This window comes from Barbus barbus (assembly GCF_936440315.1).
Source record: "Barbus barbus genome assembly, chromosome: 32".
In the NCBI taxonomy this organism is placed as follows: domain Eukaryota; kingdom Metazoa; phylum Chordata; class Actinopteri; order Cypriniformes; family Cyprinidae; genus Barbus; species Barbus barbus.
Genome location: NC_136760.1, coordinates 16,111,923 through 16,134,276, shown reverse-complemented (window position 1 = coordinate 16,134,276; position 22,354 = coordinate 16,111,923). Strand labels below are relative to the sequence as shown.

The window sequence follows — 22,354 nt, the reverse complement described above, 5'->3', positions numbered from 1 at the left end:
AAATCTATTGATAAAATGCAATATTGATTCATATAAAGTGTCAAAAAAAAAAAAAAAAAAGAAATTTGAATGACTGTAACTGAATGAGTGTTTGATGAATGTAATCTTTATCACAATATGGCAAAACCAACTTCTCAGTGAAAGTGGGGAACAGTATTAAATAATGACTCAAAATAAGGGGTTAATGAGAAATGAGAGTAATGAGAGAGGACAATGAGAAAAAGGTTTTCTTTATTACTTGGCATTTGTTCAACAAATGTTTTTGATGATCATTTATAGGTTTGTTTCCAGAAAGGATTCAACTTTATTAATACATTAATTGAACTAGAGAATCATCATATTTGTGTCAGAATAAGTTACTAGTCCTGACATGTGAAAGGTTTTGTTTTATGCATGAGTCTTATTAAAACTTTTAAAGAGGAAGTATGCATTCAAGCTGTTTCTCCTTTTCATATTACACATGAAATTAACCAAAAGTTAAAACAATAAATAAAAACAACAGTTCATGCAAGGAGTTTATTAATGAGCAATGTGCTATAATATACAAAGGAGTTTCCTCTCAAACATTTCATTGACATTCACCCAATACTTCAAAGTACTGAGGTGTAGTAAATACTTCCCTTTCTGTAAAATATTCAAAAAATAGCTTGTTTTGAATTTAAATATTGTTCAAAGCTTTTTTAGCAGGATAAAAATGTGCACAATGTAATATAATGAATATATTTTTAATGTAGTACCAAATGCAGTTGTATGCAAAACAATTTCCTGACCCCAGTTTGCATCTCTTATATCACGCAGAGAACGCAAATCAATTCCAACCCAATACAAAATAATCATGTACAGTTTCTGTATGAAAATAGAAAACGATATTAAATGCCATATACGTTATATGCAACAATATAATCATCCGTTTTGAAAAACAAAATTGTACAAAATGGTAGGAACAATCAAGAACTACTTACAACAATTATTTGATTCTAACTTACAAAAAGTAAGTGTGATGAATGCTGTCTTATATCTTTCTAACCATCCACTGATTACAGAATATCTATCTGCATGAATTCATAGTTTTTTATTATGCTAATGGAATATATTGACAATAATATTACTATAACATTATGGCATTGCACTCTCTATCCATAACAATAACTATATTCAGAGTAAATGGATGCAGTGACTTTCTTCTTGAGTTTTTGGCCACTATTGCCAGTTTTTGGATGTGTTGAATATTAAATTCATTTTAGTGCACTTTGGACTGCATTTATAAAACTATGTGATGGATATAACATTGAGGAACTGTGTCCACCTCAACTTGGACACAGTCCAAGTCATAACAGAAAGCAACCAAGCAATTACAAGTGTAGATATACTCACAATATGAATAAGCTTGCAGAATTGATGCTGGACTTAAAATGCAGAATACTTTGTATGTGCATAGAGAAACACATGTAACACTTTCTGACATTTGTGCAACAAAAAGCACGCCACACGGCACAATAAAAGAATCATTCATTGTCCGAGTAATACAGGATTAATAGACATATTCAGATATGATATATCCATAATGATTGTAAGCAAGCAAACAAGCTCACAAGGTAAAATAAAAACACTATTTGAATATATTTTCATCTATACAGACTGCTGATAGCTTGATAAAAATAAATACATTTTTCTTTTTTTGATTGCATTTCGTGATGAGATGATACATTATCAGATTGCTACACTGAAAAGCTCAAACTGCATATGAGATATATAAACAACTTGTCATTTTAAACCAATAACTATGGGAACTGACTATTGAAAACACTTCAGTTACGATTAAAGTTGCTAGAGACCAAGACTTCACACAAAATATTATTAAATCTTTGCCTCTGTGTAGCTTTCTTCTTAGCTGCCTTATTTGGGTAAAAGCAGCCTATTCCATTTGCAAAAAATATGATTTTATATTGCAGTTTTACCACAGTGACACACATGGTTTCTCCCACCTGTAAAACAGATAATCACACTTTCCTTTTAACATTTCTTACAAAAATATTTCTCTGTGATTAAAAGCACAGTGTAATGTCACCTATTCAGCTGCTACCTCACCAGTCCAATTCATTGCTTTAATACATCAAGGCCTCTTTCCTTTCTCTCATTGGTAATACTGCAGAAAATGAGAAGTGCAAGCTTTTGTGTCTTTCTTGTCGCTGTTGGCACAATGCCACTGTGTTCTGTGAAAGTCCGACAGAACTCCAGCATTTGCTGGTGCAGAGAAACTTTAGAAAACTATTAAGTCTACTGATTTGTAGCTATTTCTGTAATGTCTGAGCTTTACTTGATATACATTATACATTCATATCTCATTGATAAACAACTTAGCTACTTCATCCATCACCAGCATAGAAGTTCTGAAAATTAGTCTTAATATGTGGCATGAAGTCCATCTACTTGCTTATGAACTTCTGTGACTATGTATTAGTAAATTGAGTCCAAGCCTGCATCATGTCCAGTATCAGATGAGTGTTTGTTGTCATTGTGTATTGCAGTAAGGTCAAAGAGTTTGCTTTGACAGTGTCCAAGATCAGACTCTCTCCACACGACTGGGGTCATATGCATCTGAAAACAAACACAAGTTATATTAGCCATTTTTGATTCAAAACCAAAAGAGAATGGACATGTAAAGGACCATTAATATAGTACAATATAACAGAAAAGCAGATTGTTAATATCAGTTTAGTCTAAACTTTTTTGGAGAAATATAATATAATAAGATATGGATTGATTGTTTTGATTCATTATTCTATGCTGATTTGTCATGGCAATGAGTATGATAAATCAGGCCACGCTTCCCTCTTGTGGTGAGGAAACTCATTGCTCATTACCCTCAAGTATTCAACCAGTTATTGTGGCTTGGCACCTCATAATGCTACAGAATATGTAATTTAAAAAAAAACATTCAGACATTAGCAAGAATTGCACAAATACTGTAGATTAAGTAACTTATTACGGGATAGCCTTTCCCTTTGTTTTGTTGCTGACTACTTTTTACAGGAAGAAGAGTCATTGCTATTCCATTCAATATTGATGGTTTCAAACATTTCACGAGTAGTTAAAAAATGTCTCCCAGTAAGTCGGTGCTTTTATAGGGTTCAAATCTAGACTCTGACCAGGACAAAACATGAGCCTGATGGACTTGTTCTCAAGTCACTTCTTTGCAGTCTTTGCAATAACATCTGATTGTTCCTCTTTAGTTAACAACTTTTCAATTGTGGGAACAAGCCCTTCTGCAATATTCTTCTATACTCCAAAGCATCACTTGACTTTTCACAGTGAAGCAGCTCACCAGTACCAAGAGCTGAAAAGGCTCCCCACATCATGACTCATTGTGATGCCTTCATTATTGTATTTCTCACAGATCTTCAAAGACTCCGCTCTGGTGCATCACCGTGCAAGTTGTGTTTTAATGTGATTCATCAGTCCAAACAACTGTGCTAAACAACTCTCACTCAAGCTTCCTGTATTCTGCCAAAAACTTAATTTCATCTTTATTCTTTTTTTTTCTGGGACAAGCAATATTTTTTAGAGAGTGCATTTGCTTAATTCTTGTTAATTTCCTTAAAAGTAATATATGCCATTAAAATCTTATTAATACAATTTTATATATATTTTTTTTATTTCTTTTTTTTGCACAGGAGTGCACTTTTACTATACATGCAGTCTGTAAGTCTTACAAACTTGGTTGGAGTTCGGTGTACTGACCTGAAATAAACAGCTTGTCATCATCCTCAATTGCAGACACTGTATTATCCATGCTGAGTCCTTGTGACAGAGTGATCTCCCTCTTTGCTACCATGCCACTGCGGGGTTGTGGGATTGGACGTGCCATTGACTTTGATGGCTGCCTTGATATTGCTAGTATCACCTCTTCAGATGAAACTTCCTCCTGAGCTTGTTCATCCTCTTCTTTCATATAACTGGTCATGTCTTTGTTTTCTCTAACTGCATTCTCACTATATTGGCTCTCTTCCACTAGTGTTTCATTCTCTTTAGCTGATTCTTTTAGTTCTTCTCCCTTTTCTTCTAAGTCTGCCTCTTTGGCTAAGGTGATCCTGGTTATAGTTCTCACTAATGACTGAGAGCTTTCTTCCTTTGCATAGACGGTGTACTCCAGGGATGCTTGCTCATTCGTGGATGAGGGGGAAAGAGGAGGTGGCCAATATGCCTGCAAGTTATGTGGTGCTTCTGTTATCTCAGAATTAACTGTCTCCTTACTGTCTCCCCCACCTACACTAAGAGTCAATTCCTCATCCTCAGTCATTGGAAGCGACAAACATAAGTTACTTGGAGGAAACTCTGGCAGCTCCAACACCGAGGAGGCTCTCTGGCTATGCTTTTCAGCACTAGGTAAATCTTCTCCAGACTCTGGATCCTCTCCAAATCCTACCTCTGACATATCTTCATGACTTTCCATAGACCTATCTGGCACGTCCTCACACTCTCTACTGACATTCTGTTTCTCCTCATTTAAGCTCAACTCTTTGGTTTGTATTGCCAATTCTGGAGCATCTGTGGTTTTCCAATTTCTTTCCACCGGTTTGTCATCAACCTGATCAACAACCAAGGCTTCAACTGGCACTGCAATGCCAAGTATTCTGGCAGCCCGTTGTTCAATAGATTCATTTTCAGGAATACCTTTGGCACACTGGACTTGGTACAGCTTACTAAGGTCTTCGGTCTGCATACTATTGGCCTTCTCCTGACTCAGAAGAGTCTCAAGATGTTCATCTGCCAAAGTCTTTTCATTACTCCATCTTAAATAATCTGAATAACAATTGCCATCATCATCATCCTCATAATTAGCCTTAAACCTACAATGAAGACTCTTGATCACATGGATACACGAGGAACTCCCCGATCTAGTAACGTCTGTGTTTTCTCTCCCAGCTTCCTTCTTGTCGAGGGCTTTGGAGTTGAAGGCATTATTATTGTTCAAGCTTTGAGTGCCTTCAGCAAACTCAGGACTATGCCTGCTCAAATCTCCGCTACTGTCTGATGACGTAATCTGCAAAGTCTCACACATCTCTGAGTTGTCTGAGGGACTGGTTAACATAGGTGACTCAGGACTCAAGCATGTAGGGGATCCAGAGGTCACAGTGTCTGGAATGGCAGTGTATACTGTTAAACCAACATCCTTAAGCAAGCACTCCTTTGGTACTGGGATATCCTGCCGATGTACTACCGGATCAGTGTGCCCCCTCTGCAGAATCTCAAAGTTGACATAATTATCAGTTTTGGTGACAGGCATCTCTTGTATCTGGCTATCCAATTTCACCTTTGCCTTGGACAAGGAACTTTTTATACCTTTGTATTCTGTATGGCCTCTGTTTCCTGAATCAGACATTACTTTTAAGTTATTGCTTTTCATTTGTGTCTCTGTGACCTGTACTATATGTGACTGCTGGTCAGTTTCCTTCACGTGAAGTGGGGTAGTTTCCTGTCTTGTATTATTGACTTCTCTGCTTGAGTCACTCAGCTCCAGAATACTGTTCAATGCCTCATCCAGCTCCTCTAGATTCTGATCAACATTTGGATACTTCCCAGTATGATCCTGTATCTCCTTATTAAAAGACTCAAGCTCTCCAATAGCATCCCATTTGCGTCTGTTCACTGGCTTTAGTAAGAACTGTCCAAAAACTTGACCATCTGCTGTTTGGTTTGTCTTTCTCAGCAAAGGTTGACGGTCTGGAGATGGTGGAATTGATGAAGACTGGGGTAGAGTTGGGCTCCTTATACTTGAACTACTTCCAGTCCTAGTTCTGGAGAACGCACTGTTGCTGGAAGGGTTGAGATCCTTTTGACCTATCATGGGATATCCGTAGTTGGCACTACAGTTGGTTTCACATTCATTATCAGTGATTGTGTAAGGGGAGGACTTGTCATTTTCCGGAGGATGGGTATTTCTGGAAACTTCTGGAAAGCCCGTCTGAGTTTCCTGGTTTCTGTACTGATCTCCAGGCCAGGATCCTGCATAGAACAATTCATTGTCTTGGCTTGGATTAAGTGACCTAGTATCTACAATCTCTTTCCTCAAAGGGGAACTTTTAATAGATGGGGAGCTGCTGGACTGTATTTGTATCTCTTTGCTTGATGTTTTTAAAATGTTTTGGTTGTCATGCTGCACCACTGTGTTTTCTATTGAATTAATAACTTTTTCATTGTTATTTGGGTCAGAGACACTTTTGTTAGCTTGCAGACTAATAGGGACAGATACCAGGCAAAACATTGTCTCTTTGAGCTTCTTCTTTGAGTTTTTCTTGTTCTCAGACACAGTTTTTGCCTCAAATTTCTTTACTTGTGTCACTGTCTCAATCAAACCCTGGTTTGAGTTCTGCTGCATTGTCATCTGAAGAGCAACTATATTTCCATGGGTAGCTGGATGTCTGTTGCAGTTTTGGTCAGGTATTGTGTTTGAACTTTCTGTCTCCTTCAGCACTTCCTTGTGTATACTGTCCTCATTAACAGAGTCACTAATATTGCTTTTACTTGGTTCAGTGCGGTCAAAGGTTTTTTCTGTGAGAGGAAAGGCACTGTCGTTAGACTTCTCAGATAAGAGGTTGACCGGAATCTCATTTCTGATGTTTCTGATTTTGTCTGCATCCGTCAACGAGTTTCCATCTATACCTGCTTCTGAAATGTGTCTGACACGGGGGTCGTCAAAGGGAATATATTGAACATTACCCATCCGTTCTTCACTGTAGCCTGGATACGCCTGTCTCCTGCAGGGCATACTTCTTCTTACATCTCTGTAATGGTCTGGCCAAGCCATCCCAGTCTGCCTGACAAACCATTCCTGCACTTCTGTCATTGCAGAACCCTGCATATATGGGTCACCTCTATATTGGTGGTTACCCATAGAGATAGGATAAGTTCTGTGACCTCTATTAACTACAGGCTGCCTCCTGTAGGATGGAGGAGGGATATAACCGGGGGGCTCCACACCAGATCCAGCAAGTTCTTGTACAAAGTACTCTTGCCTTGAGAAGGGCAGTGGAGTTCTGTCTCTTGCACGAGGGGCAGGCTCCCCTGTGAGCATCTCTGCACTCCCACGCATCTGCTGGTGAACTTCATAAGATGGAGGTCTAAGAGGTCGGCTGAATCTGGGTTTTGATAGTGGTGCGGACTGTGCACCTGATCGGTCAGTCCACCGCTGCCTGTTCTCCCCATCATTAAGATGCCGTCCATGAGGGTCTCGTGCATGGTGGCCATTTAACTTATAGCCTCCATATGAATCTTGCCCAGAAGTTGGTATGCTAAAGTACTGGAGGCTTTCAGATTGCAAAGCCATTCTGGGCAGTGACTGTGACTTGTTTTTGGTTCTGGATGGAACAGCTCCTTCTGCAGTTCGTGGCCTGCGTTGTTCTTGTGCCACCTCATTTTCAGATGGCTGACGGCTCATGCTGGTCATTGGGCGCCACTCCTCTGTTCCCAAACTTTGGTACTTCCTTTCAGCTGCAATTCTCCACTGGTGCAGGGCCATCTCTCTCTCCCTGGTACGTGCACTATCTGCCCGTCGTTGTCTTTCACGGTTATGTTCCTCTGTGCTTAAGGCAGATTCTGGTCTCCGTTGCATGCCTTCTGGTTTGTTGGGAATCCCTCCTCCACTTCCACGTGGGTCCCTGAAGTCTGCATAATCCAAAAGCACACTGAAGTCCTGACCTCTTCTTCGCCAATAGGACACATCCTGCTCAGATCTAGGCTGAGAATGTATTCCTCTGTGGGTTTCAAAAAACCTGCATTAAAAACATGCAGATGGAATTAAATAGAGGTTGGTTGTTATATTTGATAAGCCATACTTTAACAGACACTGTCTATATGACTTGAGAATGTAGGATGAAGGATTTAATTTAGTTTACAAACAACTACACATTTCTTGTTATAAATAAGAAATGATTAAGCACATACTTATTCTTTATGTTGGTGATTCTCAACTTTTATCAGAGGTCATGACCCAAAATAATAAATACAAATAATAAACTGGAACTGACAATCAAAATTGTGCATAATAATATATAACAAAATGTATAAACTTAATTGTAAATAGATTAAAATAGCAACTTTCCAAAGGGAGGAGAAAATGCTTCCGACATATTCTCCTAATCTTTTGATGTTGATATCAAAGGTCATGCATATAATCAAACTCATTTAAATTGATGTATTTTTCACTTAGTGTATCGGTCAGATGTCAACACTGACTTTTTGCTGCTTTTTTATTTTTTGCATTTACTTGTGTATAATGCTTCATATCCTGGGTCCTGAAGCAAAGATGAACCACTGAATTGGGTAAGACAACAAAAACTGGATAACAATCGCACAGGTAACATCACACTAAACTAAGTAAAAAGGTATTCTGACAGTGTTGTCAACAAAGCAGAGCATCTCAAAGGGCCCAATAAATTGGGAGGCTTTAATGGTGCCAACAAACCAAGATAAATGAGCATTTTCTCTTAAGCAGGAACACAAGCTTGTGTGGTGCAAACCGTTGAGTCAGCACTGAAGGTCTGTTCTCTCATCTAATATCTTGGCAGCAGATAGCATATGATCTGCATGTTAAACAATCCTGACCTGCAATCATGAAAGGATAATCTAGCTTAGTAACAGTCACAGCAGTGGAGGTACTTCCTGCCCTGAACTGCTGAGTCTCAAACCATGTGACATGCAATTAATTTAAAGTACAAAGATGCACTATAGCTTGATGGTATGCCAATAATAATGTCAAAAGAAATTAGCATCTATCTATCTATCTATCTATCTATCTATCTATCTATCTATCTATCTATCTATCTATCTATCTATCTATCTATCTATCTATCTATCTATCTATCTATCTATCTATCTATCTATCTATCTATCTATCGATCTATCTATCGATCTATCTATCTATCGATCTATCTATCTGTTACATTAAAAATCTATGACACAAGGACATTATGACTTACTTACTGATCAACATACATAAAGAAAAAATGACACTGTTCCTATGGAAAATGAAACATTCTCATGTAACCTTTTTAAAGCAAATTAATCTCTGAAGCTGCTTTGCGACAATATGGGTGGCAAATGCAGATATTCACATTAATATTCATCATATTTTATTAATAATGGTGTTATGTAAGAGATTGTTATAAGGAATGTAATATTGATCTGACAAAGGGCTCATGGGACATGTAGTTTACTGCTTCCTCTGCCTGCAGAACTAAGCATGCTCAGTAGGGGGTGCTGCGGGCTTTCTGACAACATTTGTGTTTATTCCACTATGGTCCCGTGTGAAATGAGAGGGGGGAAAAAACGCACTGCAAAATCTACTAAACATAGTTAATGAATTCATCAGCTACAGGGGGAGTGCAGTAGGAGAGAGTGCAGGGAAATGAGTGAGACAGAGGAAAAGGAGTACATGAAAATGTAGGAAGTACAAAGATTTCAGAGGATGAAAGAAAGTGCAAACAAAAATAAGAAATGGAGAGAGAAAGGCGACAGGGGAGGAATAAAAAAAAGAAAAAGACAAAAACTGGGATTTGTCCTGGTGCGAAAGGGAAATCCTTGACAGCCCTACCTTTACGTAACACTCTTCATCATGCAAGACAGCTTAAACCTCAGATCAAAGGGGCGAATAAAAAAGAAGGAAAGACAGCAGCAATACAAGAGTGCAGGGCAGAAGACGAAGAGGTCAAAAACAACTCATCAGCACAACTCACCCACTGTCCGTGGTCAGGCTATCTTCTGGCAAACGTCCATCTCCTAGGTTACCGTTGTCCACGCCTTGTGTCCTCTGCTTCCTGACCCTGTTCTCGGCGTCACTAGGGAATCCCCTGGCAGGAGCTTGTCTGATGCCTCCGCTGCTGTAAACATGGTCCCCCTCGTAGCCATTCACGCCACTGTGTCCTTTACGCTTCTCAGCGATTTCACACCGGCTGTCGCTTCGCATCGGCAGACATTTCTCATAGGTTGCGGGGTGGGGGGAAGACGAATGTGAGACAGGGACATTGTTGCTGTTCCTTTGAGGGACTTTGTATCCATGAGAGATGAGAAGGTCTTCCACGCTGTACATGGCTAAGCGGTGTGTTTTTGCTTTTAGTAGTGTGTATGTGTGTGTTTGTCTGTGTGAGTGTCAGATGAATTCGGCTCCTAGTCCAGATGAGGCAAGCTCATGAACAGCTGCACAGGAGAGGCCATCGCTGTGAAAGAAAACGGGACAGAGGGGAGGGAGAGAGAGAGAGAGAGAGAGAGAGACACAGATGAAGTTAAAATGATTCTCTCTCACAGTCTTTTTCATAAAAGGATTGCTGCTCACAGCCAAAACAAAACGAGAGAACCACGAGAGAAACGATTCCGGTCTGTCTATCCACTGACCCAGTCTTCTCTTCACCCATCTGCCCCCTCTTTTCTTCTTTCCTCTGTTCTCCATCCAGAAAGGAAAATCTCTCCAGATGACTGACTACCTCACGCTCAGAAACTTCGTATTACCTAGGTGTGGAATGTTGTGAAAAAACTCAAGCCACAATCCAGACTTAAGCAAACAACTAATAATTAGACTCTGACTCTGATGAGATTTGTGGCAATTGACTATTTTAATAAGATGATAATTAGTAATGTCATTGATTAAATATATAAACCTCAGTAAATTCTAATATGTAATTATTTGAAGTATCTCCAAAGCAGTTTTTTTTTGGATATTTGATTCTTTGTGAATTGTTGAATCTACAAGGATAGAAATCCTGAAATCACTTACAATTTGGACAGAACTGGCCCTTCAAGTAAAACAGGTTAATAAAACTATTAAATAATGCCTTAATGAATATCTAAATGCAAAAAGTATGAAGTGTGTGTTATTTTTTTGGTTAAGGGTTGAAAAAAAATCAACTACACTGCTAAAAATCCATATTACAATGATAGAAATTCAGAGTGTAATGAAACATAATCTCATAGATCAGCTTTATATGCGAACATGCAACAGAATAAACAACCCGATCTCACGACAATTCCTACGTATTCATGAGGTGGCAAATTCGTACGAAGGACCACACATAACCCTGCCCTAAATCTACCACTCACAGAAATCATACAAAATAATTTGTACGAATTAGCCACCTCATAAAATATGTATGAACTGGTCGTGAGATAGCGTTAGAATAAAGAGTAGTAGGCAACTAGTGAAGACTTACAAGAACTTAGTGTAGTAGCAAGCAACAAAAACAAAACCTGCCTTGAAAAGACAGAAATAGACCTGTCTGAGCAAGACTAAGGAAAGAGAGTTTACCTAACCTGCCCTGAACACACTCAGACAGAGAGAAGGACAAAACAAAATTGCCTGCAATCTCCCACCATTATAATTAGGCTATTACAGTTATTTCTTTGATCTGTTAAGGGTAAAGTTCAAACTAAAGCTTAGACTTCCACAATACCTAAATGTTCTCCCTGCTTTGCAAGCTGAATAATTCTGTAATGTCCCTAAAACAAGCTAAAGCAGAATCTTACATTATTATTTCATTATAAAAGAGGCAATGCACAATTATCAACACCCACAACTTTGCTAAAATGAATTATTAATTTCAGCATGACTTTTTTTTTTTTATCTTAGTTTCAAATAAACCTTATAATAGTTATTTAAATACCACACTCTAAAAAAAATGCTGGGTTAAATACGGACGAACTCAGCGATTGGGTTGTTTAGACCCAGCGGTTGGGTTACTGCCCAGAAGGTTGGGTTAAACATTTAACCCAACTGTTGGTTGAAAACAACCCAGCATGTGTTCTGTCCAATATTTACCCAGCATTGGGTTGTATTTAACCCAGCATTTATTAGAGTGAAGTACATCAAAAGATTAGGTGAGGCTGGTAGGGTACACTATTCATTTAAATGCACAGTTCTCTTTCACAGAATGCCAGATATGATTTTTAATGCAAATATGATTTTCTCAAACCCATTAGTGCTGGAGGATTGACTTTTGAAAGTGAAACAGGTAACAAATGAGGTGACAGCTTACATGTTGGTGAGAAGGCACGGTTTGAGTTTTTACTGATGGCATTGAACGTTCACATGATGAAACAAATGCATAAACATTTTCATGCCGCTATATTTACTGAAAAGCAATGTAGGAAAAAGACCTGTCATGTCTGTTTTGATCTAAATGATGTTTGTCAGAAGTAGAAGGAAGCAGTTAGCAGAGGTATGACTTTCACATTTTCACACTTTCCAACCCAGATACTCCAGACTGATCCACGTTCACCATTAAAGGCCCTTGGAGACAACTTCCTCTCACAGCATCATCTAGCACACACAGAGGTCAAAAGAAGCACCAAAAATAATGCCAACTTTTTCCTTTTTTCTTTCCTCTAGCTCTTCATGTCTTGCAGACACTCACACAGACAAATTCAGCACAAACAAAAAATGAGGGAGGTATATTTCCCATCTCTACTGCCACAGGGAAACCCCTTAATGTGAGTGTTATCAGTGCCATCCGTTATCATTAGCTATGTCTTTCAGAAACATTTCGGAGTCCAACTGCAAATACACACATGCATATTTGAGCCACGTAATTTAGGAAAAATCTGACCATACTGCATATTAAGGTCCTACTATCATATTAAAAAAGAGAAAAGAGAAACATTTGTTTAATAACATGGATGAAGAACATGATCATCAGGTTTTACACAAACTTGTGTGGTTCATGTCAGCTGATGTGCTGCTGTCATTAAAGTCCCTATGAAAACAAAATTCTTATTTTTATGGAATATTGCAGTGTTTATTATAAATAATTTATTTGTGCACATCATTATTTTTAAATTAATGTGTCATCATAATTTTTAATTAAAAACTTCCCCTCGCCTTTGCAATAACATCCCTCCTCTCCAGCAACCTGCATTTACGTCACAACAGGAAAGATAATTGCAATTTCCATTGCATGCTAAAAGAGGATATACCAACCTCTAAAATATATAAAAATTCATTTCGACTGTTCAAATTAAATTCTACAGTATTTTTTACTCAAATTATTTGATAATATAATGTGTAAAACAAATGTGGGTCTCATTATTTGCCTCTTCATTCCATAGCAACATAACAAAATTCAAAAGCCTAAGACTTGGGCAAAAAGTGGAAACGATTCAAGCCAGGTCCATGGAGGCTTTAAATGGCATAGAAATATCTGCCTGCTTCAGAGCACAGCCGAAGTTTTAGCAATGACAAACTGCCTCTTAGAGCATGAGTAAATTCATAAAATTGGAGATACGTGATCTAGACTACTTTGCTTTTTTTATTAATGACCTGCTTTATGGCTAACACATGTCGCAAGCTAAAAATGAACAATCGCAAGGCAGACAAGTGATGTCATAAGGTTTTCTGAGCCAAAACGCCACAATAATAGTGAATCATTTGATTCAACTCAGATATCAAGAACTTAAGATTTCTTTTTCCAGCAATAAATGCTGAAGACCACCTCTTTGTGCCATTCACTTCCTGTAAAATCCTTCATTCTCAGCTAAATGCTAAAGATATAACCCATAAAGGCCGTGGGTCTCTTACCTCAGACGAGACTGAACTCTTTTCCTCTATAGACTGTAAGGTATGCCTGTGGAGCCAGTACTGCCTTCCCTCATAAATGAATCACACATTTTTAGATCTGGCCCGCCTCGCGCCCCCCTCACCAGCAGGCCTGCGGAGCCCAGAGCTGCCGCCATGACAGTTTGGTGTCAACTCTTTATTCTTAGACTTAGTCAGATTTGTGGTATGTGTTTGTGAAAGAAAAAAGACCAAAAGAGCCTAATGAAAAGACATAGCATATTTTCACTCAGAATCTGATTTTTTGCTAAACTTTTATCAAAGTGATTGTGGAAAAGTGTGATTAAGATGTACACCAAACGTAAAGTCCATTAACTGGGAATTGACCGGACAGTGTAAAACTGAAGAGCTGAAAAGGAATGCCATTTCATAGGCGGAGCGAGTCGTTACATTTTGATGAAGGATTACAAAGACAACATTTAGTTTTCTTTCAAATAACGTGAACCAATGAATCGTGCATAATAAGACCAGGAACATGCATTAGAGAGTAAATAAGGTCCGTTTTGATTTCATGTTGACAGAACAACTGCGACGAAGCTCATGATGAATGACCTCATCAGACTAATGTCTCCTCACAGATTGCCTAATAACTGCCATAAACATGCACGTAATGGCCGACACAATATTAAGCCTGAGAGCACAGCCACTGTACCATGACACGGCATCATCTCTTTTACTGAGTCGAATGTAAACAGGGATTCTGAGTGTCCATGGTTAACTAAAAACAAAAAAAAACAAGTTTTATAACAAACAATACAATGTCCACCCTGTCCTATAAAAAGTTATTTCAGAGCCTCACCCCTTCATTGTTCAGTCCATCCACATGGAACTCCTACGACGTCCCTTAACAGGCACGTGTTCACACTTGTACAACAGGCTTTTCATCGTAAACAATGTGACATCATTGTGCAGGATGTGCACATTTCAAGGGATGGGGCGTAGGGACTGAATAAGCCTGTCAACCAGACACTGATACTAAGAGGACAGAGCCAAAACAGAGGGAAAACTTTTGGAATCTAGATATCATTCTGTCAGTCATAACTCATAGGCCTTCAGAATTTTACTTTGGTTCTAAACAAGTAGCCTGGCGGTTTGTCCCCATCTCCGGTTCACCCATACATTTATCCTTCTTAGTGCCTCTTGTAGGCTGTGGGATAAGTTTCAGTAGTCTCCATTCTCTGCTACAAACCAATATATAAGATTATATAATCTTACAGGCTACGTACAGTATGAGAAGGAAACATATCCCTGAAGTGGGGTTCCTCTAGAGTGGACATATTTTTAGAGTGGAAATATATTTAGTCTAAGTTAGGCTAATACAGTAATACACTGTATGAAAATGTGCTGGCCCTTTACATTTACAATTAATAAATATATAGTATTTAACAGAACAGTACACGTAAAGCACACTATCCTTTTAAAGTTTCAGTACAATTTCTTTAAAAAGGAACTAATACTTTCACTCAGCAACAAGAACATATTAAATTAAATGATAGTAAAGGCTTTTACATTGTTATAAAAAAATCCGTTTCAGATCAATTCTGTTCTTCCGAACTGAAATGAGTAGCAAATGATTTGTGATGGATCATGTGACACTGATAATTCAGCTTTGCCATCACTGGAATAAATGGTATCTTAAAATAGAAAACAGTTATTTAAAATTGCAATATTTCATAATATTACTGATTTTATTGTATTTTGGCCAAATAAATGCTGCCTTGAGTCTTTCTAAAACAGTAAAAAAGCATTAGGCTAAGTCCCCAAACTTTTAGCTGGTAGTATAACAATATGAAGAAAAAACAAGCAGTTTGTCATACAGCAGTCAACAATATTATTAGCACCAAAATACTGATTTTGAGAGTATGCTTTAAGAGCAGTACAGCGCAAATGTGAATAAGAAGAATTAAGTGAAAAAGATGTATTTAAAGTTAATTTAGTGTTCACAGATGATGTCAGTGCTTTCGGATGTTTTCTGAAGGGTGTGATGGTCATAGCTGCCGTCAAATTATTCAGGCCTCTATTTTTACGTGTGATAGACCTAAGCTGCATCTTTTGAGGAAAAACACATTAACCAGCTCCTGTTTTGTTTGAGCTGTGGCCATGGAGATGGCTATTTTGCTTTCTTTGAAAAGAGAGTTTTCAAACAATAGACTACAAGTATGGTGTCACCGGCGACACTAAAGAAATGCTTTCAGAGTCTGGTAATACAATTGGCAGGAGGACCAGAGGATCATCAAAGCAGGAAGTAATGCTTTTCCAGGCTGGGACTAACCACAGTGCCAAACCAACAGTACAATTCACAGTTCTCCAAATAATTTCATAATTTACTAAAAGAGTACAGAGCTTATTTACAACAGACCACAAAATCTAAATCCACATGCCATCTTAATAAAATTGCTTTGATCAGATTTAAAACAGCTTCCTGAAGAAATTAGATTATTTGGCCATGCTGGGTAAGTTTATCTGCTCGTCATTTAAACCTAACTAAACAATTAAAAGCATAAACTGCCGTTTTTCTTCTCCCAATCCTGAAATGTGTTAGCTCAGAATGGGATTTTTGTATCAATGCTTGAACGTACTTTCAAGGTCAGCTGCTTCCCTGTGTCTTCTTGTGCTAGTAATGTGGCAATTTAAACTGAACAGAATGGTCAGGACTTGAATGACCAATAAAACAAATCAAAATTTATATGTCTATTAAAATATATGCCTGTGACTATCACTAATGGGTGATATTTTCAATGTCATTTGAGACATTCATGATTTGTACCCCAATCGTCTTGGTTTATGAAAGGAAGCACAAAGGCCTTGAGGAAGACGATCCAACAAGAATTATTATAACAATTTATCCGTGAGGAAAAAATGGTTGTGTTAGGCCTCATAGCAGGTTCAATGATTTGACCAAGGACGTCTACAAATGCATGCATATAAAAAGCAACAATCAAACACAGAATATAACTTATACAAATATTTTCTTAACACTGACGATAAGTATAAGACTTACTCACAACAGGGTTCCAAATGAACTAACCCGCATGGCTGTACATAATTAAGGAGGCTTTACTTACAGAGAGATGACAGTGACAAGGTTTATCAGTTAAAAACACTCTGATCAAAGGACTGGCATACATAAGCATTCTGCTAATTACGCTCTTATCCTGCCAAAGAATATGATCTCAAATGAAGGGGAAGAAGCTTAGAGACATTTCAACAAACAGCACTGTGTTAAGAGCACAGGCAGGAAAACTTGGTGACTACAGATGGTAAAATAATTACCTACAATTTAGTATTTACAAATAAATAAAGTAACAGCACATGCTATGCAGTGCTACTTCTGCTCATGTCCTTCAAACCTTGAACAGTGCAGAAGGTTGCTGTTATAATCAAGAAAAATAAAAGCTGACCAGTGATCCTTATCGGTTTCTATTCCTCCCCTGAGCTTAATCATCTCTGGCTAATGCATTTGACCAGAAGAATCCATACAGGAGCATACAGGAAAGTTAAGCAGTTCATCTGTTTTCCATATGAATTTAAGGCCTCTAATGTATGACTTCAAGATACGCAAGGGCTATATACCAATCCTTTACCCTGCATCTCTTTTAATTACCATTTGGCTGCTATTTCATTGCACTGTTTCATCTGCAGATGGTTGCACTTTACTTGTTAAATGTTTATCAAAACCAAAAAGCTTCTGATCTTAAAGCAATTAAATTGTTGGTCCGCCATCTTTCATTACTATGCAATACATAAGGAATTTGTGGGGGAATGCTCTTCTTTTACATATTATTGCAGCCAAGTGTCAACCCATATGTAGAAACTCAAACTACTGTAGTTGACTCATGTTTAGTTTAGTAATATATAGAACTTAGTTTTTGAGTAATTGTCCTGAGGTGAAGTTTCTAAAAAAGTGGTCAACCATTCCAAGAATAATAATACAAAAAAAGTGGCAGGAGTTATTTGTTTTGTTTCCAATAGACAAGAACTGAAAAAAACCCTTATATTGATGTTATCTATTCTCTGAATGACCAATGGCTAAATATTTACTACAAAATAAATGTGAAATCATTCACAATCTGCAAATGAACATATGCAATGATTTGCACTATGCTAATACAAAGGAGATTGTGAAAATATTCTGTTTTCTGAATGAGACGACTCTATTCATTAATCTCTATTATGGTGGACTTGTATACTCTATGGATGTTCACAAATTAAACTACACTTTAAAATTAAAACACCACACCACTGCAAAGGGCCAAACATTCCACTGAAATTACTATCTAATACATCTGAATGACTAACTGGGTAGTTTTTTAGGCTAGGAAAGAATAATGTCATCAGTCTGCTCAGTAATGAACTGCCCTCACCACTTAATTCATTCAAAATTCCCTTTTGTGACCAACTGCATGTGTGCGCCAGCGGTATCAGCACATTTCCACATTTCCAGGAAACAGACTCGAGTCTTTCTCCACGTACCACTAGATAAGTGATGTTCTGAGAGTCAGCTCTCTTCCTCTTTTGTCCTTCTGTTGCCCTCTTGTTTCTTTAGACTTAAGGAATACTTAAGTAGACAGTTTTGAATGTACATGTTCCATGTTCCGTGTTACTTCGTGAAGATGAAGTTGTGTAAAAAAATAACTTTAATATGTATTTTTCAATGGACGAAACAATAACTAGAGAGTGGTAGAATGTTGATATACATGAAATGTAGGCTAAAGCCCCGTTCTCACCTAGGACAATAACTATTAAGTTTTAATTGTTGTAATTATCAGACATCCACATCACAGCTATAACAATAATAACACAGTGAAATAATAATGGAATCACTTTCAGAACGATTTTTTTTTCAGCTGCTGGATGATAAAAACATTGACGGCCAATCAGAATCCACCAAACAATAACATGCATTGGTGTGGTTATATTATCGTTATAGTTATCTTTCTAGTTTCTAGTTATGTATTTTAGTCTACCGCCAATCTTTCACCAAAATTACACCACTGGTTGAACATTTGATCCTTCTGGCCTCAACTTGACCTATTCACATTTTTTATTGTGAGTGACCATTTGTTTTGTTTCTTCACCTTTTACAACAGCTTCCAACGTCCACAGATTTAAATAATCACAAAATTCTTGCTTTTGCAAATAAAAATCTGTCCACCACATGAGAAAAGACCTGCTTCAATAGTTCCTTTCCAACAGCCTCCAAAAATGACCTTGGCAATCAAAATACCAATTCCATTCTGATCACAAAACAACAGCTCATTCTAACCCAGACTCTTCTGGTATCTACACAAGTCAAGGTCAAAAGCACCACCAAAAGCAGCTCTTCTTTTGAACAGTAGCTTCCCGATTGAGTGGAGTTACCATCCGGCACAGAGTTGTTGACCTCGCACCTCACGCTTTGCATCCCGCAAACTAACACAGGTCGCTTCCTCTGCACGTGAGACACATGGCCTTTGATGTTATTCACTATTCAGCCGGTGTCAACACAACAGGAGGCTGTTTGTCTGAACAGTTTAACAACAACTGCTGACACAACCAATAGAAGCTGCCTGATCTCCATTCACATTTAGGCCATAAGCTCATTGTTTTCAGGAATGTCAACTTCATCTTGCCACACAAGTTGTCTTCTATCCCCCAGTCAACTCAGCAACTTTTTCTTTTTAAACTTTTTTTGTAACATAGGCTGTATGCTATAGCCTATAATAAAGTTTCAAATAATGACAATACTTGTATTTTTGATGTTCCTAACGAATAAAGTTTGCGCAGTCCTGACAAACGTGATTTGGTTGGCAAATGTCTATTTCTAAAACGGACAGTCCTTGATTCTGATTGGTTGAGCCAAGTTCGAAGCTGTTGTAAATTACTCTACAAACATACACCTTTGTTTACATTTGCGTGTTGCTCAGCAACCACTTTGTTGGAATCACAACCATTTCTTTTTTTTTTTTTTTTTTTTTTTTTTTTTTTTTTTTTTTTTTTTTTTTTTTTTTTTTTTTTTTTTTTTTTTTTGGCCTGTCAGTAACACAGATAACACATGACAGTACGTATGTGTAGTTATGCTATCATCATTCACAGCCTTTTTTTTTTTTTTTTTTTTATATTATTTATTTTTTATTAATTAATTAAATTTTATATACCCTTTTATTTAACCATACTATGACCGACAAGACCAGGGGACAGAGGAAACAAGAGAGAGAAAAAAAATAAATAAAAAAAAAAAAAAAATAATAATAATAATAATAATAAAAAAAAAATAATAATTATAATTATAATGATAATAATAAAAATAATAATAATAATAAAAAAAAAAAAAAAAAAAAAAAAAAATTGTGGATAAAGTCAACAGAGAAGGGGGAGAGAGAGAGAGGAAAAAACAAGACAAAAAAAAAAAAAAAAAAAAAACAGACAATTTGCTTCGATACCTGCTGACAAAAAGAGAAAACAACAGAAGACACAACAGAAGACACAACATCAGAGAAACTGCAGCAACAACCAACATCTGTATGAATCACAATAAATTCTAAATGTTAAATGTTATTGAGCAACACGCATAACTAATATTACAAAATAAGTTTTGAAGCAACAGCAGATCAGAACAATGTGTGTCTGTGAGCACCCGTTTTTACACCAATGTGAATGCTTGAGTGTACACCTGTGTGTGTGAGCGCGCTTGTGTTCATAAGGTTCCTCCATGTAAATGTTTAATAGTGTGTGTGTGGGGAACAACAGCCCCATCCCGCAAGGCATGAAGCAGGCATGGAAGAGACCACAACCATTTCTGAGGAACTACATTGTTTGGCGGAAGAATAATGTTTTTATTATATCGTACATACATAAAAATGTTATTTTTATGTATTTAATTTATTTGCATTGTTTTATTTTGTGAAACCTTACTACGTAAGTACCTTTTTATAAAATCAATAAGCCCCAATAACCCCCTGTTATAAATTCACTGGCTTCTGCTTGGGGCTTATTGCTTTATTTTACCGCCAATAATGTAGCCACGCCCCTTTTCAGCGCTACGTTCGTTGTCTTCTGTCTTCCGGTTTGCATTTGTACTTACGAATTTATGAATTAACTTTTCCTTTTAACATCTTCCCGATCTACTGACATTTATGACATCCGTTTCAAACACAATGCTTATGATAGCTTTCAAGTAAATCCACTTAATTATGCTATAGCTACAGAGCAGGCTAACGCAAAAACGGAAGTTCAAAGACAACATTTTAAAGATGCTCGTGCTTGTTTCTCTGGCGCATAAAGTATAACTTTTATGGTTATTAAAAAGTTTGAAAAATGTTAAAACGCAACCTGCAAATATGTAAAATATGTAAGAGATATAGGATAATTAGGAGGATAGACAACACCCCCACACCCCACATTTTATTTTCATTTATTTTATTTTATTTTTGGATTACACCAGTAACACCAAATAAATGGCGTGTGCGCGTATAGTGAAACATGAATGTTTGAAGCATTAAAAAAAGAAACAGTTGTAATTAGCTGTGGATTTGAGCACTTTTGTAATAGGATACAGTCAATCCGTGTGCACATAATTTGACATCAGAGTTATAATGGCATGTTATGTGAAGCTCATCCTTCCTCTGCACGACACAATCTGCTCATTTCACCCTTTACCTCGCTAATGTAGCACACGTCTTGCGCACTGCGCCCGACCCCTAAGCACACAATTCACAGACAAGCAGCAAGCTGTCTGCCTTCTGAAGTATGTTTTTTTTTTCCTTCTTCTTTTTTCTCCCCCAACAAATTAGCTGATAATCATCAATCCAATTCGTCTTAGTCCTCAATATCATTCCAGCGATATCCGCGGTCATTTATTCCGTGATAGATGCAGGGAGATTAGCCTACGGGACGATAGATGCAGGAACCCGTTATCTCGCAAGTTCATCCCTTATGAGACGCTTCATCCCCTGCGTTTATTGAACGGGTCAGTGTTACTAACGTCAGCAGCTGAAATCGCGTTTAATTCTGCAGGGTCTACAAGAAAGCCTATTTTCTCACATGTTCATATATTTCGGTAAAATGTAACGTCCACGTACCTGAGATGTGCTCTTTTCGATGTCCGTGTTTAGTTCGTGATGTAGTGTGTTGAATCCGCTCTGTGCTGAGCATATCTGAGGGAAAGGTTGAGCAGAGGAGAGGGAGAATTCAGCTCAAATGTGTCTTGTGTGGGTCGGCTGCGAGGGGAATGGTTCCTCCCAGCGTGTGGGTAAACTTTTACTGACGAGACTGTAACATACCCCACCCACCCCATCCCATCCCACTATTACACAGACCCTACTGGCTTATTCATGCTGGGCTGAACATCTTAACTACAACTGTTGAATAATGTTGAAAAAGTGTAAACAAACATCTAAATATACTAGATCACTTTTTTATCCAGAAGAAAAAAATGCTTCAAGCTGGGGGGCCACACTAAAACCAGCCTGCGGAGTTTGAAACCAGTTAAGGGTTTATAGTAGGAGGTTGTGTTGGCTATTCGAGACTTGGTCTTGAGACCATTTTTTGAAGGTCTTGGTCTTGTCTCTGGATTTTACTTCAAGACCGGTCAGGACCACACCTGTATATCGGGGAAGTCGTGGCCTAATGGTTAGAGAGTCGGACTCGTAATCGAAAGGTTGCGGGTTCGAGTCCCCGGCCGGCAGGGATTGTAGGTGTGAATGTACAGCGCTCTCTCCACCCTCAATACCACGACTGAGGTGCCCTTGAGCAAGGCACCGAACCCCCAATTGCTCC

General features: G+C 37.8%; 1 protein-coding gene across 1 annotated transcript; it reads right to left on the bottom strand.

Annotated features, from left to right (window-relative positions):
- Positions 1–212: 212 nt before the first annotated feature.
- Positions 213–21,825, bottom strand: LOC306851964 (junctional cadherin 5-associated protein-like). The gene is made up of 4 exons (XM_079388510.1): positions 21,658–21,825; positions 9,735–10,214; positions 3,742–7,772; positions 213–2,598 (listed from the first exon to the last, which is right to left on the bottom strand). Exons 2-4 carry the CDS (start codon positions 10,085–10,087, stop codon positions 2,564–2,566), a joined length of 4,419 nt encoding a protein of 1,472 aa, XP_079244636.1. The 5' UTR covers positions 10,088–10,214; positions 21,658–21,825; the 3' UTR covers positions 213–2,563.
- Positions 21,826–22,354: the final 529 nt, after the last annotated feature.

Bases quoted from the DNA above. Each gene is read 5' to 3' on its own strand.
- LOC306851964 (XM_079388510.1), bottom strand. From the start codon at position 10,087: ATGTACAGCGTGGAAGACCTTCTCATCTCTCATGGATACAAAGTCCCT. The intron at 7,773-9,734 runs GTGAGTTGTGCT...TTTTTAATGCAG, and splicing joins AGCCTGACCACGGACAGTGG to GTTTTTTGAAACCCACAGAG. The intron at 2,599-3,741 runs GTCAGTACACCG...GTTTGTTTTCAG, and splicing joins TGACAAGCTGTTTATTTCAG to ATGCATATGACCCCAGTCGT.